The sequence below is a fragment of the Brassica oleracea genome, chromosome C4 (assembly GCF_000695525.1).
Source record: "Brassica oleracea var. oleracea cultivar TO1000 chromosome C4, BOL, whole genome shotgun sequence".
Taxonomy (NCBI): Eukaryota; Viridiplantae; Streptophyta; class Magnoliopsida; order Brassicales; family Brassicaceae; genus Brassica; species Brassica oleracea.
In genome coordinates, this window is record NC_027751.1 from 48,879,526 (window position 1) to 48,893,426 (window position 13,901).

Sequence of the window (13,901 nt, forward strand, 5' to 3'; positions counted from 1 at the left end):
GTAAGTCAAAACGAAAGAAATATGGCTCTGTCAACCATAGCCCATATTTTGAATCAAAAGCTTGAGTTTTTTGGATGAATATTGAGAGAAAGTGAAAGAAATATTGTTTTTAGTTCATAACAATTGAAATAGAGAGAGTGTAAAGAGATTTACGTGCATTAAAGGGCATTAAAAGCTCCAAACAGTTCGTACAAAGTTGTTGCCACTATTCATTGCAGTGGCAATATTGTAAATACTTGAAGAAGATGAGGTTGAGACAGTAAAGAAGCCATTTTCGAAAAAAAAAAATGTTAATGGCATTTTCGTAGATAAAATGCAGGTGTGGGGTTAAAATCTCAAAAAAAAAAGGAATCAAAAGAAAATGTTAGTTTTCTGTTTGACTTCAAGTTTTGAGTCACTATTGCAAAAAGCCCTAGAAACAAGTAAAAACCGTGTCTTACTCGTTTTCTTGTATACCAAGAAAAGCAACGGAAAGCCTTAATTTAATGGTAGCAGCTAAGCATCCCACACATCAACAGATACTCATTATTATCAGATCAAATTAAACTAATGTTTACTCGAAGCTTTTACAAATAAACAATGAACAAGAACACATGAAAATTCAAGCATAAGACAAGTTTACAGAACCTGAAAAGGTTATGTGGTAGCCGTACCAATGAACTGAAACACTGGTCCTATCACCCACAGTGTCTTAAAATTTACATTGGCTTGTTGTTGAGAAACGACTGGAAAAGAAGGAAGCCTCGACGTGGTCGGTGAAGAGGCACTTCATGCCCTGCTCCATGGATTGTCACTAGAGTCAGTCCTTTGTAAACTTGGCTCCACCCACCAACCTGTTGTTACACATTTAAAAGTTAACTAACTCCACAAAGAACTAAAAGCTCTGTTTTGGTTGTGTTGCTTCTTCTACCTGTCCATTGTCGTACCAAGGGTACCATTTGGAGACTGGTTGTAACTTGAGGGCTCTAATGGAGTATCTAGTTCCAGTTATTGGAACCACTGAGTCAGTATCTCCACTGCATTTAAGATTAATGCAACAAGATATCATCATCATAGTACCAAACATAGATGGATACAAAGACAGTTGATAGAAATGAGAATTAGATATACCTGAAAACCCATATCCTGAGGCCTGCACCGATGAGCTCCTTGTAGATAGGAAGCATAGAGAGAGGAGAATCCGCCCATTTTTCTCCAACAATGTCACTAAAACACCACAAACTATGTCACTGAAAAACAAGAGAAATTATACTAAAATTTGTAATTCATTTACCTGCATGTTTTCCATGGATAAGCAAGTCCGGTTGTATTAGCATGCATAGCCTTTTGAACCTCTGGAGAGTTGAAATACATGCCAGAGTATCTCTCTGTGCATGGGTCATATGCTCTCCATATCCATGGCTGAGTCAAAACACTAAAAGATTAGCAAGATTATTAATTTGTTGAATCCACAAGCCTATAGGCTATAGAGTGTGCCTTGGTAAACTAACTTGAACTTAGAGAAGCAACCATATAGCAAATCAATAGTTCAATAATAAAACAAACAAGTAGGAGAAAGATAATCTGAAATTTTATACAGTCCATTCTACATTTTGTATCTAGCAAGAGGCATATACTATAATCAGGCTAACATATAAAATGGGCATTGATGAAAAAAAGAAAAAACTCACATGACGAACCCTCAAGAAGCGTGACCTAAGAGCCGCAGCTTCCTTCTTACAAGTGACAGTGTAAATGCTATAAGGATCAATATCTCCTTGCTCCTTGTCCGCAGCTTCAATGGCCTCGCTGCATTCAGGGGAAGGATGCTCGGAGGATACAAACTCACAAGTTATCCTTAAGTTGTGGTAAGTGAGATCAGATATCAACCCATGAGTCCACCAGTATTCAAACAATCCCACAAAGTCATGGTAGTCATCAGTCACAGCATTCCCCACCTAAAACATAAATAAATCCATGGGTGGTCCTGAGCAAAGCCAAGTGAAACATATGCATATAGCCTCCAAATTTGTAAGAAATTCTTTTTTATAAAAACCTTTACTAAATTTTTTATAGCCCCTGAAATCTCAGGACCGGCTTAAACCACACACACATACAAACAAAAGAGGTTTCTTACAATGAAGCCTTTGAAGTTGATTGCTGGATTGTTTTTCCGGTGAACAATCTGTGACAACTGAGGAACATAGTGACCAGCATAGCTTTCTCCAGCAATGTAGAACTCTCTGTGTTTGTACTGTGGAAACCTCTCGAACCATTTCACAAGAAACACATACGCATCTTCAGCTGCATGCAACAACATTACACAAAATGTTGTAAGATGAGGTAATGATGAATGCGTCAAAGAGTCAAGAGGTTTATATACCTGTTCTCTGATCTCCAGCAGTGTACAAGTCAGAGGTAGTATTCGAATACGAGAAACCAACACCAGCTGGTGATTCAAGAAACAGCAAGTTCGCCACTGAGGAAAGAAGAAACAGAGGAATCTTAAGAGTATGAACTCAAATAAAGAAAAACAGAACTCATTTACATAATATTAAAAGGAACTCAATATAAATGGAGACAGAGAGAGGTTATTACATTTGTTCCAAGCGTAGGGATTGTGGTAAAGTGTTTTGCCATCAGGGTTGATCCTAAAAGGACCGATCTCTTCAGCAGCGCCGAAAGCTAAGGAGGAGCAGCCAGGGCCACCGTTGAGCCAGAGGACAAGTGGTTTTGACTCGGGGTGATCACTTGACTCGGTGAGCCAGTAGAAGAGCGCTCTACCAGCTGACTCGTTGACCGTGACGTAGCCAGAGTAGTGTGAGAAGGAGACATCGTTCGGCTCGCCGGGTAGGTGAGAGATTCGGTCGTTTTCTTGCGCGTCTCTGCAAGAAGAGGAGAAAGGGAGAAGAACGAAGAGGAAGACGACAAGGAGTCGTGGAGACATGGTAAGATGATAGGGTGAAGATCTCAATGTTTTTTTCGTTACAAAATCATTGTAGTTGGTGAGTGAGTGATGATGAATAATAGAGATGAGCGGTTATTTTGTGTATTTGTTACTGCATTGACTTTTTTGATGTAACTCCTCACGATGACTTTGCCAATGCCATGTTCTGTATCATCAGATCAGCCGATTCCTATCTTCATCAAAATTTATTTGTTGTTAATTAGACTTGGACATTTGGATATTCAATTCGTTTCAGATTGGTTCCTTTATATATCAAGAATTCGGATAAGATATCAGATAATTTGATAAGATTACGCAATTAATCTATATAATAATATCAGATAATTCGAATTGTTTCATATATTTAAAATAAAATTATATAAATAATTTAAAATAGTTTTGGGTATTTTTATAAAGTTTATAAACTATATTGTAAATATTCAATTATTTTAAATTTAATATCACTATTTTTAAATATAAAACTATGTTTTGTATATTTTAGATATTTAAACGGTTTTCGGTTGAATTTAGATATTTCGCATGATTTTATATAAATTGTGCTGAATATTTATGATCATTTGATTCGGGAGAAATTACATATGTCTATTGTTGCCAATGCCATGTGACAGAAGAAAAAAAAAAAAGAAAAGTAAAACAAAGAGTCGAACCCGTTACCCAAACTTCTAAATTGAGTAAAGCTTGCCACTAGACCCTACCAGAAAATATACTTGAACGGCACAGAGTAATAATTAACAAAGCGGAAACTAATCTAAAACCCTACAAGATTCATTTGGGAGAGAGCTGACCTGAGAGTCGTGCAACCGAGCAAGAGAAACAGCGACTATGGGAAGATCAGCTCTGATTCACTTGATTCGCTCTCAGTCTCGCCGTCTCTCTTCCTCCTCCTCATCCTCCTTCACTTCAGGTTCAACTTACTCTCATAGAGTAGAAATGGCTTCTATGGGTTCTGTTTCCGATTGCTAAAACCGCTCTCGTGATTCTGTTTGCCCTTTTCGATTTCACGCGTAAAGCACTTTGCTTTATCTGACCTTATCACCATTAAGGTTTGATTGAAATTTGACTTGATGATTATCAACCATTGCTTCATTTGAATGTGGAAATGGCATTAGAGTATTTTGAGTCTTATCAGTTGTTAAGGCAAAACATAGTGTGGGTTCAATGCTTTTGATATAATATCTTGCTGTGGTTCTGTCTTTTTTATATGTCAAAACTGTTTATAAGATCAGATCTTGTCTAGATCTTGGTAGTTGTCCTAATCACAGATTCATCGAGCATCAGAAATCTTATGTCTTTGTCAGGATATGGCCGGTCAGTAGCAGGGACATGGTCACCATCACCACCATCATCATCAGTGATCTCTAAGGTCAGATTCCCAGAGGCACAATCTCTATACCAGAGAAGCTGGGCATCATCTAGAGCCGCCCAAGATGATGATGATGAGCACAAGATCAGCATCGGACCACTAGACAAGAACGATGGAGGAGTGATTTACTACGGCCCAATCTCATCAACCATAAAGAAAGTCAAACTCCTCTCTCTCTCCACTTGCTGCCTCTCCGTCTCTCTCGGCCCAGTCATCACCTTCATGACCTCCCCCGGACTCAACGTGATCATGAAAGGCGCGGTTGCCTCCACCGTGATCTTCCTCAGCGCTTCCACGACCGCTGCTCTCCACTGGTTCGTGAGCCCTTACGTTCACAAGCTGAGGTGGCAGCCTGGTTCGGATACTTTTGAGGTGGAGATGATGACTTGGCTTGCTACGTTTGCACCGAAGACGCTGAAGTTTTCGGATATACGTTATCCGGACACGCAGAGGCCGTTTGTGAGCTTTAAGGCGGAAGGGGAGTACTACTTTGTGGATGCGGAGAGGTGCACAAACAAGGCGTTGTTGGCTAGGCTTACTCCTCCTAAGGATGCACAAGACTCTGCTTTCAAGAATTTGTGATCCAGATTCCATTTTCCTTTATCATACTCTATGAATCTTTTTTTGTGTGGATTATTGTTGAGTTTGTAACTCTTATGGATCACTGGACTACCCGAGAATGCAAATAATAAAAGAGTTTAAGAATGCAATTGCTAAGTAAGTTCTTTTGGTGTAGATTAACGGTTAACACTCGAGTGGTTTATTTTATATCCAAAATTAAGAAATTATATGAAGGAGGTTTAAAGCCTACCATGACCAAAAGGGAAGCTGCTCTCGTTTTCTTGGCATCAGGTGCATAATAATTTCCGTGATCAATATCCTTGCATTAAGCATTAGTTCAATTCAGGAATGGTTACATTGTCTCAAAACACTGAGAGTGTTGCGGAGGAGAAGGTGGAGGAAGCACACAGGAAAGTGATGGTTGCAAACCATCCAGATGCAGGAGGAAGCACACAGGAAAGTGATATTTTAAATCAATTACACTACACTAGAATCATCTCTGTCTAAGTGAAAACCAGACAAGGCTTTTGTTGTGGTCTCTTTGTAACAGTAAAAGGACTCGAATCTTTACTTTTCTTTCGGTTTGTCAGTAAGAGAAAACAACATAACGAAAAGCTCAAGCAGGAGGGTGGTTTTGTCTTTTCAGTAATGGGAACAAAGTCCACGTGTCATGAGGCTCCATCGCCTTCTTACGTCAGCCTCTATCCATTCATTCCCCTCCTTCCTCCACAAAATTAATTTTTTATCCTTTTCTGTAACTTTTTTTTCCTGTAAATTAGCTACAGTTTAACTTTTCTGTGATAAGGAAAAAAATCATTTCAGCTCCTTTAATCTTATTTAATTATTATTTTTATGAGTCTAATCTTAATTTTGAACTGCTAAAAAAATGTCTAAAACTGGGTTATATAATAAGAGAAACACGATCATGATTCTATCCACTACGTTCAAAAATATATAATAATAAATATCTCTCTCTAATAAATATCCACGTCTTTATCTTCTTCTAATTTCATTTTTAGATTTTCTTCTTCAGTAAAAGAAAAAACAAAACAACAAAGAAGAAAGGGTCATCATCGTTTCATGGTTGCCTCTTCTCCTTCTCACTCCCCCACCATATCTGCTCTCTTCTCTCTCAGCTTCACCCTTCCCTTAAAAGCTCCCATTTTTTACTCCATTTTCGATTTCCTTCATATTCTCCCTCAGCTTTCGCTAAACCCTCAGATTAATATCCGAACCGAATCTGAACAATCTCTCTCCCTCGATTTCGCGGTTTTAGGGTTCCTATCTTCCTAGTTCCTTTGATTCGTCGATTCTGCTTCTAGGGTTTACTAGTTCGTCTTCAAGATTCGATTTTGCCATTGAATGGTGCAATGGTGTCAGCGAACGACCCTATCGAGACGATATTCAATTCGATCCAAGTCGTTAAAGACGCTCTCCTCCCCATCGAGCTAGGCGTCAAAAAGGCGGCGAGAGACATCGAGAGCTGCTGGGTGAGCAAAGAGAAGGACTTTCGTTTGGGAAGAAACAGGAAGAAGCGAGTGTGTGATAGTGTTCAGTGTTTTGTTAGTGAAGAGAGGAAGAAAGGTTTGTCCTTTAAGTTCCCTGTGAAGAAGAAAGACAAGTCTTTGGATGATGAGGATTCTTGTACGAATTGCTTCAAGTTTGCTATGACTTGGTCTTTGTTGGTGAGTGGCTTTGTCCATGCTTTTCCTGTTCCTTTTAAGATAGGCAAGAAGAGGATTCATGATGAGAACAGCCTTAAGCTTAAACCAAAGGCTAAAGAGATGAGGAAGAGCCAGTCAGCTAAATCTTTAGAAAAGGAAGGGAACAGTTTCACGATTGAATGCGCTATTGGGTTTGTTGTTGAAATGTTGGCTCAGAATCTCCAGAAGCTAGACCAGTTCATCCAGGACAGTTCACAGAGTGAAGATAGTCCACTTATCTTTAACATATGGGATGCTAGGAAACTCGATGTGAATGGATTCCTTGGGAACTTGATGTTTGCAAGAGTTGGAGATGTGGCGTCTGGTATAGTTGGCCTGACATCTCCTATGAGTGAAGATGGTGATGAAAGTAACGTTAGTAAGGAGGAAAGTGTAGTAGATCCTCCACAGAGCTTGGCTAGTGGACTACTGAGTATACCTTTGTCGAACGTAGAGCGTTTGAAATCCACACTGTCCACGATTTCATTGACTGAGCTTATTGAGCTTTTACCCCAGTTAGGACGACCTCCAGGAGACCATCCGGACAAGAAGAAACTAATCTCTGTTCAGGATTTTTTCAGATACACCGAGTCTGAAGGTATGCATCGTCCGTTCTAGATCATTAGTTGTTTACGTCCTGTGCTACTATTATTGTATAACTCTATGTGGCTTTCAGGCAGGAGGTTCTTTGAAGAACTAGATAGAGATGGTGATGGTAAAGTAACATTGGAAGATCTGGAAATTGCAATGAGGAGAAGAAAATTGCCCAGAAGATACGCCAAGGAGTTTATGAGACGAGCGAGGAGTCATCTTTTCTCAAAATCATTCGGTTGGAAGCAGTTTTTGTCATTGATGGAACAGAAGGAGCCAACCATCCTCCGCGCCTACACTTCTCTCTGTTTGACAAAGTCTGGTACTCTTCAGAAGAGTGAGATATTGGCATCACTAGATAACGCTGGACTTCCTGCTAACGAAGAGAACGCTATAGCCATGATGAGGTTCTTGAAAGTTGACACCGAAGAGTCTATCTCGTATGGACATTTTCGTAACTTCATGGTTTTGCTGCCGTATGAGCGGTTACAGGATGATCCTCGGTGAGTATAAGTCTTTGTTGTAGAATACTTTTAAACGTTTTAATTTTTGCTGTCCTGCTGATGATGATTTTGCTCGTGTAGTAACATCTGGTTTGAAGCTGCGACTGTTGTTGCTGTTGCACCTCCCGTGGCCCTACCTGCTGGAGATGTTCTGAAATCTGCATTAGCGGGAGGACTTGCCTCTGCTCTCTCCACTTCCCTATTGCATCCCATTGACACAATCAAGGTTAGTCCTCTTGTTGTAGCCCTTGCAGATGATTAATATGCTTGATATCTGCTTGTACCCTTCTACATTGATGGATTCGTTGTTCTTTTTCGTTACTAGACACGTGTGCAAGCATCAACCTTATCATTTCCTGAAGTAATAGCAAAGCTTCCAGAGATTGGTGTCCGGGGAGTGTATAAGGGTTCTATTCCAGCAATTCTTGGACAATTTTCAAGGTCTTTTTCCAAATCAAATATTATTTTGGCTTCTGTTTGTTAATTTTCATTTTCAGTGTGGCTTAATCTCTTTCGTTGTTGTAGCCATGGCCTGCGGACAGGAATATTCGAAGCAAGTAAACTTGTTTTGATCAATTTTGCTCCCAATCTCCCAGAAATTCAGGTGATGGTCACACTGTACTCATTGTTTGGGTCATTATGGTTTTATATAGATATTGCATTACTGAAGGAGTTAGTCTTAGTTTCCTTACACAACTCAGCATTGCTTTTGTCCTCTGTAGTGATATAGCTTCTACTAAGTGAACCTTATTCTAGACGCATCCTGCAAAAATCCAATATCAAGGCTATGTTATTGCTATACGTAGCTTCTTTAATGCGTCTTCATAGTGTGCTACTTATGTAAAATTTATGGCGCTACGAGGTCTCTTAAATCTAAATTTTGCTTGGTTTGATAAAGTTGCATCATCTGCATTTGTGCTTTCTGATCTTTCTACTTTGCGCTCAGTGAGTAATGTTGGGCATTTGATGCAGATTCAATCGATTGCGTCATTCTGCAGCACGCTATTAGGCACGGCTGTGCGGATTCCATGTGAGGTGCTGAAGCAACGGTTACAGGCTGGCATGTTTAACAATGTAGGGGAAGCCATAGTAGGGACGTGGAAGCAAGACGGTCCAGGAGGGTTTTTCCGTGGGACAGGCGCAACTCTTTGCCGTGAAGTCCCACTATACGTTGTCGGCATGGGACTGTATGCAGAGTCCAAAAAGGTAGCAAAGACCGAGATAATCAAAAGGGTCAACTAAGACTCTAAAAAACCGAGATGATAAGATTGACTTGGGGTTTTGTAGATGGTGGCGCAAGCGCTGGGAAGAGAGCTAGAGGCATGGGAGACAATAGCAGTTGGGGCGGTGTCAGGAGGTGTAGCAGCAGTTGTAACGACACCGTTCGATGTGATGAAGACGAGGATGATGACTGCAACACCAGGGAGACCGATCTCAATGTCAATGGTTTTTTTCTCGGTTCTGCGTCACGAGGGACCGCTTGGTTTGTTCAAAGGAGCGGTACCGAGGTTCTTCTGGGTGGCTCCTCTCGGTGCAATGAACTTTGCTGGATATGAACTAGCCAAGAAAGCTATGCAGAAGAACGAGGAAGATCAGCTTGGTCAGAAGAAGCTTTGCTAATGGTTTTTTCACTTTGCTTTGCTGCTACAAAGTTTTTTTTGGGGGGGGCAGCTTGAGCTTTGGAGGAGACTACTCTTTGTTAAATGCTACTACTTTTGCAAATTTTGACCCCAAAAAAAAGTTGATTGTTTTGTTGTGTATGAAAGACAATTTTCATCTTATTAAATTACAAAACTTTCGTTTGAAATTTTTTAAAATTTTGTTTTGGTCCAATGCATGACGCAAATTTTTTTTTTTCTAGATTCTATTATTTTATTTTTAAAAATTCAAGATTGGTGAGAGGGATGAGGTCCAATGCATGTCAAAAATTGAATTTTTCAAGATTTTATTATTTTCTTAAATATTAATATATAAGCTTATAAATAGACATGGACTATAGCAAGCGTCACACCACCACCGTAAAACTTAGTTAAAAAAAAAATGAATAGAGGTCATTTTCCTTTTGTAAACTCCTCTTCTTCTTCTGAGTCATCTGATGAATTTGATGAGTGGTTAGAATATGAGAATGAAGCAGTGGAGATTGAAGAACAAATTGCAATCAACATGATAGCAAGAAATAACTATGTAATTCACCAGCTCCTCCTCATCCAACAAAGCGATCAGGTAAGTTTATAATAATTATTATTATTTTTTTTTTTCATTTTAACCCCATAGTATTTAAAATTGGACAAGAAAGTCCCCAATCGAGTGAACAAGAAAACTCGCATCTTATAATAATCCCCTTCTCTGTGGGTCTTCTTGTGGTGAGAGAACTAGGAGGCAGAAATGGCGGAATCTCCTGTGCATGTGAACCTGGTCCCGATCGAAGCTACATCCGAAAGCTTCGCAGATTATGGTCAAGTCATCGAAGCCTCCTCAGATGGTGATCTCTTCGGTCCTAACGACGCTCAGTTAGATCTCTCCAGAGGAACCCCACGGTACTCTCTCTCCGATCTCTATCGTATCAATCTGTGTTCGGCTACAAGTAAAGACAAGACAATTAGCTAGTTAGCTGTCTAGTTTCAGTTTGTGTCTTTTTTGTTTTAGTAATAAAGAGTTTTTTATTACTCTCTCTCTCTTAGTTTCTATATCATGCGGCTCGAAGGTCGATCCTTTGGCTTCTCAACGATCACGCACCACGCGAACGTGACGCAGTGTTTGGGATCTGTAGGAGGTCACGTTTGGTATCTCGGCGTAGCGAAGCCATCTCTTATTGAAGATGTTGGTGGAGAAAGAGGAACAAGAGTTGTAGAGTCAGGGTCCGATGGTCACTTGTACGCGCCTCCTACGGTTGAAGAAGTGCGAGTCTTCAGGTTTTCAGGACCGAAGTTTGTTAAGCTGAACCGTGGTACGTGGCATGATGGGCCGTTCTTCAGTGACAGCTCCATGGACTTCTACAACCTTGAGCTGAGCAACACAAATGTGAGGTGTTTTTGGTGTTTAAAAATTATGTGAATTAAGTGATTTTGGTGTTTTGATATTGGTTGGTGTGTTGTGTCACAGGAGATGGATCACACGAGACATAGTTTCAAGAAGAAGAATGGGGTCATCTTCCGGTTTGAGGATAGCACATCATCCTAAAGTCAAAAATCCTATAAGATGATCAGTGTGGTTCTGTTTTCATGTCTTTATAAGCAAATAAAATGAGAAACGTTTTTCTTGTTGTATTCAATGTGCCAACACTGTCTGTGTACAAATTGGTTCATCTATTGACTCACTATCCAAAAAATCCCACCACGGATTCTACAGAGATGTGCCATAACAATATAAAAATCTTAAGCAAGAAGAACTCTTCAACCAAACCTAATCCATATCATCGGTCATCGACACCTCAGATGATTGTGCTTTTGTTTCACTTCCAACTCTTCTTCGGTAGAACAGAAGATAGGCCGCTTTGCTTCTGACCACAGATTCGTTCACGGGTGAAACATGACTGTCATTGAAATGATACCACTTGTTGTAATCAATCAACTGCAGGAGCAACAAAACAGTGGCACATACAAGTTAGATTAAAGGACTCATCAGGCAGCAAAATAGATAGTCATGGATGAGATCAGAATAAAGTCAGTGTAGCGACCTTAGCGTAGGCAGTGTAGTGGCGGACACCACCAGGTCCAATGTAATAGTTGCTCACTGCATACAGCTCATACAAGTACGACTCGCCATTCTTGTTTTTCACGTACTTGCTCAAGTCTAGATCGTTAATTGGGAAGTTCACAAACGTATCTATCTTCTTCACGAAACATTTGCTGGTCCTGAACCGTTTTAAATGTAACACGAGAATCTCTGGCAGCTTCCAAAGGTCAAGCTTCTTGTTAGCTTTCCTTTTCTCTTTGCACTCCGGACAAAACCTGTGGGTTTAGAAAGAATGGTCAAAAACTTAAAAGTGAATAAGACCAAGCTTATGCAAGTTCAAAGGGACGAGTGAGTGAGTGAGTGAGTGCTATTAGTTACCACATGTTATTCGGTCCTAGAGGCTCTTCTGCTAAAAAGTTCTCCAAACAAGAAAGAAGAGATATTGACCAAGTACGTGTTGAAGGCAAAGGTAAAGACAAGGACGTGAAGGAGTCATAGGTGTACGTTTGCTATTTTTCCACAAACTGGACAAACCAGAGTTGACTTGCATTGACCCTTAAAACATATCAAATAAACAAAATCAGACTATAAAATACTTAATCTTCCAGAAACGGTAAGATGATACTTACTTGGCAGACGTCAGAGACTTCATGCAGCCTAGCTAATAAGGAAATAAGCAGTTCCTGAAAGCAAACAATTATTATATACATCAGGGGACCAAAAAAAAAAGGATAAATAATTTGCTTAATTATGCACATTTGATAGAGGAAATATAACTAACATGAGAGTCGTGTTGATAGTGACCACTAAACTGTGGAGCAGCAGCAGCTTTATCCAGTTTTGTCTTGAAAAAGCTCGGTGCAACTGCCTTCTTCCTTGAAGACCATAGCTCCTTCAACAGCTCACCAAACGCCTTAGTAAGCTCGCCCTGATGAGTGTAATCTCGCAAGAAGTATTGAAGTATGGAAGGCGTGTGTGCCAAACACTGAAGAGTGCTATTCATATAGCAAGTGTTTCCCAAATTAACCAGTCCTGCTAGGCCTACCTCATCAACTTCAAGAAGAATCTGCACGCAAAGTCATTGAATGTGATTCAAATTTGGCATGAGTGACTATTTGTCTGTAGATAACTTACATCTTGGTCCATGAGAAGACCTGACTCTTCCAGGCTCGCGTTAGATAAAGGATCCAAGAGTTTAACTTTCCTCCTGTTAAAGTAATCCCAGATGCGAGCCTGCTTGCTTAATACATAAATCATCAATGTGAAGCAAAAAAAGAACACAAAATATAGAAATGAATTGACTTTTCAAATACACACACACCTTTTCTAGAGATACACCTGTATTAGCACAAACCTTCACATAAAGCTCCCATATAGAGGCCTAAAAACATCAACAAGTAAGGAAGAGGAACCAAAGTGGAGCCTTACTTTATAGTGTGATCTATGCAAATATATACCTCTTTTGCCAAACGTATATCAGTTACATTGTGAACGTTTCTTGCATCTGACAAAAAAAGGTAGATCAAGGTCATTGGTATTGGAGGACCCACGTTATACCTGAAAAAGATCACACAACATTTTGAGAGGAGACCATGCATGCATGAGCAGAGAAGATAGATAGATAGATAGATAGACTCATGCACCATTCAAGAAGAGTTTTCCAAACTTGGTGAGGAACAAGAACGTAGTCTTCATCTTCAACAAGGTATCTACGAAGTTGTGGATCACCATCACTTGTGGTGTCGTCGATGATGTCACTGTTATCAATCGGTCCAGGCCTAGGAGCTCCTCCTCCTATAGAAGCAATATATTTCTGCCAGCTTGTGTACCACCTGCAAGCAAGTAACGTTTAACTTGTGTACCACGTAAGAAGAGTCCACAAGAATCAAGATTTGAAGAGACCTTTTGGAGATGACGAAGTACGAGTCTCCTTCGTTCAAGCTGGTAGTCAGTTCCGAAACAATACGTTTCTCTTCCCCGGGAGAACGAAAGCGAATGATTGAGTTGAAAGCTGTGGAATTAGGGATCGCCATCTTCGAGAGATGACTAATCAATGAGGATTCCGAGAATAAAAGAAGAACAAGTCTTGATTTGTGTTTACGCGAGAGAAAGAAAGTAAGAGAGAAAACTCTTGAATTTTCAATCATCCTTTTCTTTTAAGTTTTCCCTCTAATTTCGTTTTCTTTGCCATTAAATTTCCTATAAATATTTTTTTTTTGGTCAACATAATATTTAAAGGGAAAAGGAAGTGTTCAGTTCAGAAAAACACTAGTCTTTCTAAATCAATGCTAGATTTACTGAAGCGTAAGCCTAAACCAAGAAACAAGATACAAAATGTAGTAAGAATTGGTAATCACTAGTTTGGAGTTTATAGTCTTTTTCTTCCTAAGTCAAAATCCTATATGTGGTCAGTATGGTTCAGTTTCCATGTCTTGTAAGCTTTCTGGGAGATGATGGGTGTTGATGTCGATGCTGGGCCAACTACCTAACATATAATACCAACATTTGGGAGATGCGAAGAGTGGTCTTGGGATGATCGCATGCGGTTCAGATACCTT

General features: G+C 39.8%; 5 protein-coding genes across 5 annotated transcripts; 3 read left to right on the top strand and 2 right to left on the bottom strand.

Moving 5' to 3' along the window:
* Positions 1–502: 502 nt before the first annotated feature.
* Positions 503–3,072, bottom strand: LOC106336835 (serine carboxypeptidase-like 26). Its single transcript, XM_013775777.1, has 8 exons — positions 2,578–3,072; positions 2,363–2,458; positions 2,117–2,283; positions 1,671–1,937; positions 1,274–1,401; positions 1,111–1,206; positions 911–1,016; positions 503–833 (listed from the first exon to the last, which is right to left on the bottom strand). Exons 1-8 carry the CDS (start codon positions 2,924–2,926, stop codon positions 699–701), a joined length of 1,344 nt encoding a protein of 447 aa, XP_013631231.1. The 5' UTR covers positions 2,927–3,072; the 3' UTR covers positions 503–698.
* A 599-nt stretch (positions 3,073–3,671) lies between these two features.
* Positions 3,672–5,031, top strand: LOC106339350. Its single transcript, XM_013778141.1, has 2 exons — positions 3,672–3,851; positions 4,246–5,031. Exons 1-2 carry the CDS (start codon positions 3,770–3,772, stop codon positions 4,890–4,892), a joined length of 729 nt encoding a protein of 242 aa, XP_013633595.1. The 5' UTR covers positions 3,672–3,769; the 3' UTR covers positions 4,893–5,031.
* Positions 5,032–5,901: 870 nt separating this feature from the next.
* Positions 5,902–9,478, top strand: LOC106342297 (mitochondrial substrate carrier family protein C). The gene is made up of 7 exons (XM_013781178.1): positions 5,902–7,172; positions 7,251–7,668; positions 7,750–7,894; positions 7,994–8,109; positions 8,194–8,272; positions 8,641–8,874; positions 8,956–9,478. The coding sequence occupies exons 1-7, from the start codon at positions 6,242–6,244 to the stop codon at positions 9,286–9,288; spliced, it is 2,256 nt and encodes a 751-aa protein (XP_013636632.1). The 5' UTR covers positions 5,902–6,241; the 3' UTR covers positions 9,289–9,478.
* Positions 9,479–9,963: 485 nt separating this feature from the next.
* On the top strand, positions 9,964–11,004 carry LOC106337240. Its single transcript, XM_013776313.1, has 3 exons — positions 9,964–10,205; positions 10,350–10,689; positions 10,771–11,004. The coding sequence occupies exons 1-3, from the start codon at positions 10,054–10,056 to the stop codon at positions 10,846–10,848; spliced, it is 570 nt and encodes a 189-aa protein (XP_013631767.1). The 5' UTR covers positions 9,964–10,053; the 3' UTR covers positions 10,849–11,004.
* Positions 11,005–11,067: 63 nt separating this feature from the next.
* On the bottom strand, positions 11,068–13,376 carry LOC106339125 (ubiquitin carboxyl-terminal hydrolase 10-like). The gene is made up of 10 exons (XM_013777936.1): positions 13,246–13,376; positions 12,987–13,175; positions 12,801–12,900; positions 12,665–12,724; positions 12,478–12,576; positions 12,125–12,409; positions 11,973–12,026; positions 11,722–11,852; positions 11,345–11,618; positions 11,068–11,238 (listed from the first exon to the last, which is right to left on the bottom strand). The coding sequence occupies exons 1-10, from the start codon at positions 13,374–13,376 to the stop codon at positions 11,071–11,073; spliced, it is 1,491 nt and encodes a 496-aa protein (XP_013633390.1). The 3' UTR covers positions 11,068–11,070.
* Positions 13,377–13,901: the final 525 nt, after the last annotated feature.

Bases quoted from the DNA above. Each gene is read 5' to 3' on its own strand.
- LOC106339350 (XM_013778141.1), top strand. From the start codon at position 3,770: ATGGGAAGATCAGCTCTGATTCACTTGATTCGCTCTCAGTCTCGCCGT. The intron at 3,852-4,245 runs GTTCAACTTACT...TGTCTTTGTCAG, and splicing joins CTCATCCTCCTTCACTTCAG to GATATGGCCGGTCAGTAGCA.
- LOC106339125 (XM_013777936.1), bottom strand. From the start codon at position 13,376: ATGGCGATCCCTAATTCCACAGCTTTCAACTCAATCATTCGCTTTCGT. The intron at 13,176-13,245 runs GTCTCTTCAAAT...ACTTGCTTGCAG, and splicing joins TACTTCGTCATCTCCAAAAG to GTGGTACACAAGCTGGCAGA. The intron at 11,853-11,972 runs GTAAGTATCATC...GTGGAAAAATAG, and splicing joins AAGTCTCTGACGTCTGCCAA to CAAACGTACACCTATGACTC.
- LOC106342297 (XM_013781178.1), top strand. From the start codon at position 6,242: ATGGTGTCAGCGAACGACCCTATCGAGACGATATTCAATTCGATCCAA. The intron at 7,895-7,993 runs GTTAGTCCTCTT...TTTCGTTACTAG, and splicing joins ATCCCATTGACACAATCAAG to ACACGTGTGCAAGCATCAAC. The intron at 8,110-8,193 runs GTCTTTTTCCAA...TCGTTGTTGTAG, and splicing joins ATTCTTGGACAATTTTCAAG to CCATGGCCTGCGGACAGGAA.
- LOC106337240 (XM_013776313.1), top strand. From the start codon at position 10,054: ATGGCGGAATCTCCTGTGCATGTGAACCTGGTCCCGATCGAAGCTACA. The intron at 10,206-10,349 runs GTACTCTCTCTC...TCTCTCTCTTAG, and splicing joins CTCTCCAGAGGAACCCCACG to TTTCTATATCATGCGGCTCG. The intron at 10,690-10,770 runs GTGAGGTGTTTT...GTTGTGTCACAG, and splicing joins TTGAGCTGAGCAACACAAAT to GAGATGGATCACACGAGACA.
- LOC106336835 (XM_013775777.1), bottom strand. From the start codon at position 2,926: ATGTCTCCACGACTCCTTGTCGTCTTCCTCTTCGTTCTTCTCCCTTTC. The intron at 2,459-2,577 runs GTAATAACCTCT...TTCTTTCCTCAG, and splicing joins TCCCTACGCTTGGAACAAAT to TGGCGAACTTGCTGTTTCTT. The intron at 834-910 runs GTAGAAGAAGCA...GTGTAACAACAG, and splicing joins CTTGGTACGACAATGGACAG to GTTGGTGGGTGGAGCCAAGT.